Source organism: Terrapene carolina, unplaced genomic scaffold (genome assembly GCF_002925995.2).
Source record: "Terrapene carolina triunguis isolate 2854851 unplaced genomic scaffold, T_m_triunguis-2.0 Scaffold926, whole genome shotgun sequence".
Taxonomy (NCBI): Eukaryota; Metazoa; Chordata; order Testudines; family Emydidae; genus Terrapene; species Terrapene triunguis.
Window position 1 is genome coordinate 1,509,255 of NW_020665277.1, and position 10,690 is coordinate 1,519,944.

At 46.1% G+C, this 10,690-nt stretch overlaps 1 protein-coding gene across 3 annotated transcripts in view; it reads right to left on the reverse strand.

Moving 5' to 3' along the window:
• LAMB3 (laminin subunit beta 3) overlaps window positions 1–9,869 on the reverse strand; it is a 48,758-nt gene extending 38,889 nt beyond the window's left edge. For 2 of the 3 annotated variants that reach the window (XM_026661100.1, XM_026661099.1), the window contains exons 1-3: window positions 9,787–9,867; window positions 8,811–8,875; window positions 7,801–7,955 (exon numbers count right to left, since the gene is read on the reverse strand). In XM_026661100.1, the coding sequence (XP_026516885.1) occupies window positions 7,801–7,955; window positions 8,811–8,859 (204 nt within the window). In that variant the 5' untranslated portion in view covers window positions 8,860–8,875; window positions 9,787–9,867. Of the gene's footprint in view, window positions 1–7,800; window positions 7,956–8,810; window positions 8,876–9,786 lie in introns of all 3 variants that reach the window. The other variant, XM_026661101.1, reaches the window with a different exon arrangement.
• Window positions 9,870–10,690: the final 821 nt, after the last annotated feature.

A 10,690-nucleotide genomic window follows, 5' to 3' on the forward strand; every position in this document is an offset into this window, starting at 1 on the left:
GCGGACGAAGATCCGGCCGCCGCGGTCGCCGCCCCCCAAATGTTAGTGCCCTAGGTGACCGCCTAGGTCGCCTAATGGGTTGCGCCGGCCCTGCCTGTTTTGCTTGCTTAGAGTCAGTTCAGTCCCCTCAGCAAGACATGATTTACAATCTGCTAGTACAGCAATCTGGAGGAACCATACGGTGCTGTTTATCCACACACAAAAAAGCCTGTTAGGGTGTTAAGCTGATGTATGGTACTCTGCTGTAATTTGTTCATAAAGCAGGGTGCTGTGCTGTCTAGAAGCATATGTAATGGTTAGCGTTTCGGCAGCTCAGCTCAGCTAAAGTTGGCATAAACAGAGAACAGGGAAAACCAGTAGGAATGGGTTTTCCCATTGCGTGACCCATACAGGTTGAGATGTATCCTTTGTAGGACTGAAGCAAAGACAGTGTGAATCAGTGGACGAATAAGAAAAGGTTAGCCACTGCAATTCCCATATCAATGTTTTCTGGCAAACCAATCCCACAATGCTAGGCTTCTACCGTCAGAAGGACAGAAATAAGAATGCCGTTATGGATATAGACACCTTCTATGTCCAAGGCATTACAAAGCAATGCCTTCGAACTAGCCTTTCCCCCAGAGAAAAGCTGAGTTTAATCCTGCTTTGGGTCACAAATGAAAAGAAGCTTGGTGACTCATGGGACTGGGAAAGGGATGCTGAGTCTTTCCCCAGGAGGTTGCTAGTTCTAAGTTGTCCAAGGACTATCGTACCATCAGATGGCTGTTTGGTGGCCTCTGGGAAGTGAGCTGGTGGGGTGAGACAGAGGAGTGTACTTTCTACATTCCATTCAGTCCTTGGCCAATTGGGGTTTCTGTGATACAGAAATTGTACTGAGATCTACACTCAATTCAGATAGCCTGCATACTTGAGCAGCCATCAGATGGTAACAACAAGATGAACAGTTTGGGAATCATTGGTACATTCCCTTTTACTGATATTCTTCTGTCTATTTGGCAGTAGCCAAAATGTTTCAGTGCTTAGATACTAACATGATGGGTTCTATGAATAAACCAAAGACTGATGGACGAGGTGCAGCAGCACCTCACCAGATTGCCAATGTATAGCTCTCATTTGTCATTCAAGGATTCTCCCCTATATTACAGCCCCCTGGCCCTGCATTTTGGGGATTAGGTGTATCTATCACTTCACACCTCCTCACCTGCCGTGACCATGTTACACAGTCCTGTTATCACTCCGTATCTCAGTACGATAAAGATGTCTTCTCACTCTTTGTGGCTGTTATGCATTGACTGCCCAGCAAGATAATGAAGGAACTATCCTTGACCTTATGCAAACAAGGTTTTAATATTCAAGGTCTTTCATACGATAAACCTCTTGAGAAAGTTAGGGTGGCAGGGTCACCTGTAATCCTCACAGATTAACTGCCTCACCATGCAAAGCTGAGACCCCGAGCAGCACCTCACAGATGTGGAAGCGTAATTTGTTTCTATCAGACTTTGTGTACATTTCAAAAGATTTTTGCAATGATGTGCAAGGAACTTGGAGTGCTTCAGTAACCAACTAACACAGAGCGAACAGCAAACTCACAGCTATTTCTAAACCCAGGCTATGCTTTTATGCCTAACATACTCTGTAGCCATGCAGGAAAGTTCCAAAGATTCCAAGAGGCGCACCGCTAGCTCAGTGCCCCACCATCTTTGCCTCTGCTTTCATATCAAAGGAAGCAGCAAGGTGCCCACAGCACTGCCCCAGGCTCTCAAGAACGGGTGATCTCATGATTAAGGGGGAGATTTTCAAAGACAAAAACAAAAAACTAGCTAGGCACCTAACTCCCATTAAAAATCACTGTGAATTAGGTACCTACCTGCTATTTGTGTTATAACTCAGAAAGGGCGTCAGAAAGGTCTGAGTTCAACGTCTACCTCTGCCATTGACTCACTGTGTGACCACAGGCCTGAGACACATCACAATCTCTCTGTGCCTCAGTTGCTACTTCCTTTATGTGACACTTTGCCTGTCCCGTTTATTTAGACAGCAAGCTCTTTGGGGCAAGGACTCTCTCTCACTATGGGGCCCTGATTTGACTGAGGCCTCTTGCTGCCACCAAATACAAACAACGGGTTTGGGGGGGAGGAGGGTGGGGGGGGCGTGGGAGGGGAATTGAGATTTTGGACTTAATATGGTATGTAGGTTCTGTGACCAGAAAGGGAGAGAACTGAAGACACAGCAGACATAGGGCAAATATATCATCAACCCATGCTGTTGAGCCAAGCTAGCCATTTTTGCTCAGCCAGTCTTCACAGGAATACGTGACTCTGGGAAAGGATCTAAAGCCTTGTAACGGGGTGTGCCGACTCAGGGGCTAACTGAGCCCCCTGTCACTCAAATCCTCCCCCGCCCCCCGATTACATGAACCAGGCACCGACTGAACAAGAGGCAGTCGGCAGAAGGCCAATTAGCTGAGTGCAGATACCACTCGGGGCTAATTGCATGGAAGCATCTCCAGCAGCTAGGACTATATAAGCAAACAGGAAGGAGGTGCTGAGAGCAGAGAAAGGAGCCTGATCGAAGGCTGAAGGAGGCCAGGCAGGCTAGATGCTGCTAGTTCTGTTCCCTTTCCCAAAAGCAAGTGGGGAAGCTGGCTAGGGACTGTAAACATACATCGAGAACCCAGCAGCCCCCCCGCACACACACCCACACACCTGTAGTAAGAATACAATAAAATACAGTGGTGGGGAAGGAGACCTGGCTTTGTTGTGGTGAGTTGCCAAGGCTGGAAAGGCCCCTCAGGGGACCACCCCGTGACAACGCAGAGTCAATCTGTGGAACTCTTTGCCAGAGGATGCTGTGAAGGCCAAGACTATAACAGGGTTCAAAAAAGAACTAGATAAGTTCAAGGAGGATAGGTCCATCAATGGCTATTAGCTAGGATGGGCAGGGATGGTGTCCCTAGCCTCTGTTTGCCAGAAGCTGGGAATGGGTGACAGTGGATGGATCACTTGATGATTCCCTGTTCTGCTTACTCCCTCTGAGGCACCTGGCATTGGCCACTGTCGGCAGACAGGATACTGGGCTAGATGGACCTTGGGTCTGACCCAGTATGGATGTTCTTATGTTCTTAAGCCTGTTGAGGTCAATGGGACTATTCATGTGTTTAGCCACATGGCTGGATGAGACCCCTCATCAATAGGGGTGAAATCCGGGCCCTATTGAAATCGATGACAAAACTCCCATGGATTTCAATGGGGCCACAATTCCCACCAGTTGTTTGAATTGGAACTGGCTCTGTGCACGCAGGCAAAGGAATGAATGCACCATGGACATTGCCCTCCCTGCATCACTCATAGAAGTGGTATCCCAGGTGAGGGGTGAGGCATCTAAGTGGGGTTGGGAGGGGGGAGAGGGTGTTAGAGAGAGACCTCTTATCTCCACTAGGATTTTACTTTGTTTAGCGAGCATACGGTAAGAACACACCTTTTTTCCTAGTGAAGACGAGGCAACTTGTAGTTTGGACACATTGGCAGCTCAAGGCAAACCCTCGGCTCTCCCTTAGTCTTTACCACGATTTGCTGACACAAGTTAAAATATGAACTGCTGTCTTCACCAGGAGTTTACCTCATGTTAGTTACCACATGTTAGCTAACACGCGTCAAGAACACACCCTTTCCCCCCGTGAAATACTATGCTGGATATTTAAATAAATAAACGATATAGGGGCCTAATCCAAATCCCAAGGAAGTCAATAGGATTCTTCCCGCTGACATCAATGGCTACTGCATCACGCCCTGGTCTCCTTTCAGCAGCACCAATCTTCCCTTAACAATGATTTGTTTTAATTCATTCTCTCTCGCTTTTACTTCCTCTGCTGACTAAACTCTCCCAAATTCTAAGTATTTTTCCAACGAACTCTTTGTTTTGTCAGATTTCCCTCCTCTCTCACCCTTCTTTGCTATATATGGCATCATCCCTCCTGGTCTTTGCTCTATGCCTGAGTTTCAGGCCCTGACTAGTGGCCAGTGGGTATGAAGTATAAAGGTTAGAGGGAATCACACTCAGAGCACTGGAAGCAGACCATGGACCAGGGGCTTGGGATGACGCCAGCATCAAGAGACCAACTGGGATTGCAAAAGAGCGCACTTTGGGACAATTCACACTGGCACCAAAATCAGACAGTACACACCGGCCAGAAGGCCGGCGAAGGGGAGGGAGCAACACAGGAGACAGAATGAGAGTAACCCCTCATTACATGACCACTGCTGAGGTTGCAAAATGGACTCTAAATCTGCCGGTATTTGGCACGGAACAAGTCACGTAGCACAGTTGTCTAAAGAGCGTGCAAGGGAATAAAATGGGAATAAATAAAACAAGCTTTTGTACTAGGGGGGAATTCACTGCATAGATTCATCTTAGCTCAGGATGCTCTGACTCGAGGCATTTCAAGAGGGGAAAGATTAGGGAATGAGGAGTGCATGGGGAGTGGTCCTTCTGGCAAAAGCTGAATAATTCATAACACTCATTGGTCACTGCAGTTGGGAAAGAGGAGCAGGAGTGTATTTTAGGTGACAATGAGCCTATCCGTTCAGTAAGGGAAAGGATCAAGCATGTGCAGATGCCAGGGAAACAGAATCACAGACACAAAACAGATAGACTCTCCTCTAAACTGTACCTCCATCTCAGTTATCCCAAATCAAGGGCTTGATCCTGCATGGGGCTGGGTGCGTCCTGGCCATCTCTATATTTCCACAGGAGCTGAGGCCAATCAGGGCTTCACAGAATAGGGCCCTAGGGCTGGCTCAGTTTGAGCTGCAGTTACAGACAGCAGAGAACTGTATTGTTCGGATTATTATTATTGTACAGCGGGCCTGATTCTGCTCTCTTTTAAACCAGGTGGGATGAGGGAACATAGGGATTCAAATAATAGATTCATAGATGGCCACCAGGATTATCTGGTCTGAAAAGAATCTCACCCAATAATCTCTGCATCAAGCCCATAACTTCTGTTTGAACTACAGCATATCTTTCAAAAAGGCTTAAAAACTTCAGGCAATGGAAAATGTACCACGTCCCTAGGTAAGTCAATGTTGTTACGCTGGTTTAAGTGAGAGATTAAGCCCATCATATCTACCATATGCAGATCACCAATTTGGGCCCAATTAGTTTAGCTTTCGGAAGTTCCTTATTCCCTAGAGGAAAGGACAAGCTTTTCTTTAGCTAAAAGAACACACTATTTATTCAGGGGGAGGTTTCAAAGGCACAAAGGCAGTTAGGTGCCATTGACAGCCAATGAGAGTTGGGCACCTAACTCTCATTTGTGCTTTTGAACATTTCCCCCTCATTTATTAAAACCATGGGATTAAATCTCATGACAATAAAATTTGCAATCTTTGCAAAACCTTGAATCCCCAAGGCCTCACCCATCCCTGCTTACTTTAATTCAGTGGCCTCAGTTACACGAGGAGATGCACCATGAGCCCATGCTGTCTCTTCCACAGTAACATCATTGTCAGAGATACAGTCCAGGCAGAAATGCCCACAGCTAACTGCTGCCCCATTCCTCCCCAAATAAAACGTCCCTTTTACAAGTGCCTCATGTTGGGACTGTCTGCCAAGCTATCTGGCCCTCAGAGCCTCCACCCAGGTTGAGCCTCAGACACCCACCTGCATCTGTCAAATAGAGGTTGGGTTTGGTCAGATGAGCATCCATAGCTTAGATGCTCATTCTGGACTTTCCGGGTCTGTCAGATCTCACATAAGATTTTAGATACTTTCTGATCCCTATGGGCCCCCAAATGCCATGAGAAGAGCACAGGGGTAGGAGGCTTGTCTGGGGCTTCACCCTAATATTGTGGAACCAGCCTGCAGTCAGCAATGGCACAGCTGAGAACATGACATTTATAGTAAATAACCCGGGCTGGTGCACAATGCAGCCACTGTGTATTAATGGGAATTGGGAAAAATAAACCCTGTCTAGGACCAAACCAGAAAAAAAAAAGCACTATTTGTATTGTCCAAGAGTCAAGGTGACAGACAGTCCAGTTTTTTAAGTAAAGAAGTCTGCTTCATTCACAGCAGCAAAGCAATTCGGTGTAAAGGTATCGGGACACACACAAAAAAACCCATCAGCCCAGCAAAAAGATCTGTCTGAAGTTTTTGATACTGCACCGGATACAAGTGTTCAGGTCAGAGATTAGGCTAGATTATAGACAAGAGGCGTTCAGATCCAGGTTCTATGATGTCCAAACTATGGCAAGTAGTTGGATAATTTCAAACAGCTACAGAAGTGTGTAGATCTTTGCACACATGAACACGCTTGCTAACAAGTAACACCCATGCATTTCCTGTCATTTTCCAGTATAAATCTGACTCAGCGGAGCTGTAAAATTACTGTGCAAAATACTGGCCAATAAAGGTCCATCATTACCTCTCAAGCATCCCTCCTTTATGAGCCACACCTTCTTTCAAGGACCCCAACTTCCACTCCAGCACTAAACCTGCTCCTATCTGCGCTTCCATTGGTGGCAGTTATTGAGATTAGAAATCACTACAAGGATCTAGGAAATGGCCATGCTAAGGAAATTAACCCCACAAAGAAACCAGTAACTCACTTGGTTTGGGAGACTGTTAAAAAAACCAAACTTAGGCTAAGTTAGTGAAGTTCTTTGGCCCATCATGGTTGAGTTTCAGCTGAACCTAGGGAGATATCTTTGAGATGACCTAGGATAGAGAGCTGACAATCTTTGAGTAAGTCTGAGCTGATTCAGTTCCATGTGAAACTCCAAGGAAACTCAATGGTTTTCCATAGTTTCAAGCTGAAAATGTTGCTTCTTAGGACAATTTCTACTTTGAATTTCACTTTGAGCTTTTGGGTTCTAACAAATCCAGAAGTTCAAATGTACCTTATATGAATCCAACCCGCCGTACCGGGCCTTGTCTACACACACAAGCTGTACCGCTACAAATATACTGCGTATCCAACTCGGCACAACGCCCCTATTTTGGACACAGTTATACCCATATAAAAGTACTTATCCTGGTATAGTTACCATACAGGAAGGGGAGTAAGATATACACATATAAGACACCCTTTCACCGGGATATCTGCATCTATCCTAGGGGTGTACAGAACATATCAGTAAAAACAACACACTCCAAAGTGAAATGGTTATACCAGTACAGAGACTGTGTATAGATCAGACTTAAATGGTTGAAAGGTCTGACTCAGCTCTGACTTATACTGGGGAAATGTCACATCCTGTGCTGTCCGCTAGAGTTAGCAGCTAGAGTTATTCTGGGTTTATTATCCCAGCGTTTGTCCGGATGGTTGGGGAACTGGCCTCTTTGTACCATTTTTAACGTGCCCATGAAATAAAATACTGTCTAGTTCAGGATGCCTCTTGGTGCCAGCTGAAACTGTGCTTCACCCTGTTATGAAAGGCCCTCTTTCCCGGCACCTGTCAGCTGCTCAGAACTTTCCAATGGCAATCACCTAGAGGCAGGATTAGAACAGTGGCCTTGGACTTGGGAAATCTGTGCTCAACTCTCAGTTCTGCCAGACTCCCTGTGTGACTTTGGGCAATTCACAGTCTCCCCGTGCCTCAGCTCCCCAGCTGTAAAACAGGGATATTAGCACTGCCCTGCCTGGGAGGATAAATACGTTAAAGATTCTGAGATGCTCAGGTACCATGTAAGTACCTAAGCCAGACAAAAAGCAGCATCGCTCAGAGGGGGGAAAACAGGAGTATAATTAGCTTCCCTAGGTGATGTCTGTGAAGGCAGAGATATCTGAGTTGAACGTACTTCCTCATATGATGTGCAGTAGGTCTCGGGCTTCACAAGGCCACATGTCGACGAGGCTTTTAAGTGATGGATTCGTCCTATCAGCAGGTCTCCCGCAGGTGGGTAGCAGGCCCCGTGGGAACAGGAGCCCTGTGCATCCAGGAGCAGTGGCAATGCTAAAACAACACAGGAACAAGCCTTTAATAATGTTCTATGCTACGCCACAAAATCACCATTGCTGGTGGCAGTACCTGACCTGGCTAATTGGCATCCTCTGAGGTAAGGGAGAGGAATGAATGGGTGAACTACATGAGCCCAAGCTGAGTGTAAAGGCAAGATGAAAACACTCAGCACAAGTGGTGAAAAGCAAACTCATTTTCTTCCTGAGTTGCACATAAGGAAAATGGGTTTTAAATAATTGGGCCTTAGTAACAATCCCTCCTTAGAGCTCTCCTCTGCCAAGATGTCTCCAAAAAACGTGATGTCGGTTAGGCGGCTGGTGTGCCGAGACCACTGCCTGTCATGCTGACCAATGGAGTCTCGTTGTTTCCTTGTGCTCGAGCTGTATCCACCTGTTATCGCTAACTCTTTGGGATAGGACCATCTTTTCGTTCTGTGTTTGCACAGCACCTTGCACCCTGGGGTTCTGGGACCATGACCTGAGCTCCTAGGTGCTAAGGCAATGCAAGTAATAACAGCAAATACATAGTTCATAACCTAGAAGCATCTCGTGAATCTCAGATTCTAGCTGTTCTAGCTGCTCGTGAAAGACTAAAATCATTTCTCACAGAGGACCCCCATGGATCACCCTATGTACTAATTAACTCTGCGGGAAATGTAGGCAGCGTTTACAACCAACTTGACTGAACAACGGTTTTTACAGGAGCTAAGGGCAACGTGGCTCATCCCCGACCCAAATATCCTGGCCACTTTCAGTAAAGCACAGCAAAACCACTACTAAACAAGGGCAGATATTACGTGGGGTCTCCTCAAGGCCCCTTTAGAGGCACAGATAGGATGGTAAAGCTTACCCAGGAGAATGAAGCACGTCCATACAATGGGCCGAGGGAGAGATTCCATGCCTCTGAGGACTCACCTGAGATAGAATTTGCAGCATGAATGAAACGGTTCAGAAAACAACAAGCTAAAGCACAAATCACCATCCTTTTATCACCCTCCCTTCCCGTTTTACGACAAGATAACTTCCTTGACTTCAACAGAGTTCAACAAGCGCAAGTGAGAGAGGAGATTCAGCGCTTTGAATTGTCCAGAGTGTATATTTAACCTTTAAAACAAATGGACAAGCCCCCACTTTTGTTTTTAACCTTTTAGAATAAATACCTGCTCATGAATGATAAAAAGCTCTTCGATGAAGTAACTGGCTGTATCTTTGCATCTTTATTTTATTCTCTAAAGTGACCAATAGGTATAAACAGAACAATTTACTCTGCTAGGATTCTGCTTTCATGCCTAACAGCCTGCTTTTTCAGAGGTGCCAAGAACCCACAGTCTCACGGACTATAATGAGAGTTGTTTGTGCACAACACCTCTGAAAATCAGAGCCCAAATACACAGCAAGTAGACACATTTTAACAAATGAATATACTCCAGCCAGGCCACTTCTTCACCTGCCTACAGTGTAGTTATGTTTGCAGTCCCACCCTTTATCCCTTCTTTTTCAGGCTTTATTCCAGCTCAGGTTCAAAGTCTTTTACAGGTTTTGCAAAGTTTAAAAAGTACAGCAAAGTACATGCACTATACAAACACTTTCCATTTCTGTAACTTAATCATATCAATGTTCTCGCTGCCTGCAGGAAACGCCTGCCAGCCCTCCGATCTCGACAAGAAATCCCCTCCCTGGGCTGCCATTTTCCCCGTGTAACACACAGCACTGGCAGGGCTCACTGCTTGTCCCTGTCTTCTGGGCAGTGCTGTACATACCTGGCTCAGGGGCTAGACTTTTCTTTCCTCTTCCCCTGTTATTGAGCAGCTGATATGAATTCTCACCTGAGTCCTGATGGGCTGTCTCCTTTCACTCTCTGCTTTTAAATAAAGCCTCACCTGAGGAAGGAAGTTCCTGTGGCCAGGGTGCGGCAATGATAAAGGGAGGTGATTCAGGACTCTTCAGACATACACACCCATTTACTGTGTAACTCATTACACACTCCCCAGACAGCCCGAGACAGAAGGTCCTTCTGCACTGTAATGCACATGAAAAACCCTACAATTAGCCAGCAAGTGGACTCAGATCTATGAATATACACTTCAGCTTTAGGAACATCTGAGGACAGTGAGACAGTTTCACAGCTAATGTTCATGTAGATCATTATAATCCAGACTGATTCTGAGCAGCTCGGATGTTTACCTGAAGGGCACATATCCTGACAAGAGTTTGGGGATCATCATCGTTATCAGCCCCATTTTACAGAGGAGGAGTTGAGGCACGGAGAAATTAAGGGCAATGTTTTCAAAGGAGCTCAGTTCCCATTTAGCCACCTAAACAAGTGGCCAGATTTCCAAAGGAGCGCAGCATCTAATGCGCCAGGATTAGAACCCAGATCTCCCAAAACCCAGTCTAGTCCCTCAACCACATCCTTCCCTGTTTTGGATCCAATTCTGATCTCATTTACATGATAGCACTGAAGGCCTCATTTAGTTCTGAGCTGCTCTGATAAAACTGCCCAGTGTTACGCGAATACTAAGTCACTCGGAGTTGGATTGAGACCCACCAACTCATTGCACACAAGAGGCTAGCCTGCTGCTTGGAGAGTAGTGGCTTTCAGGCACTGCCTCTGCGTGCTGCATTTGAGCAGATGCAGAGAGACAGAAAGCTGTGTGTTCGTTTGCCAATCCCCCAAAGCCATGCAATTCTCTGTTCTCACTCCCTCATTTTAGGGTGAGATCCAAGCCC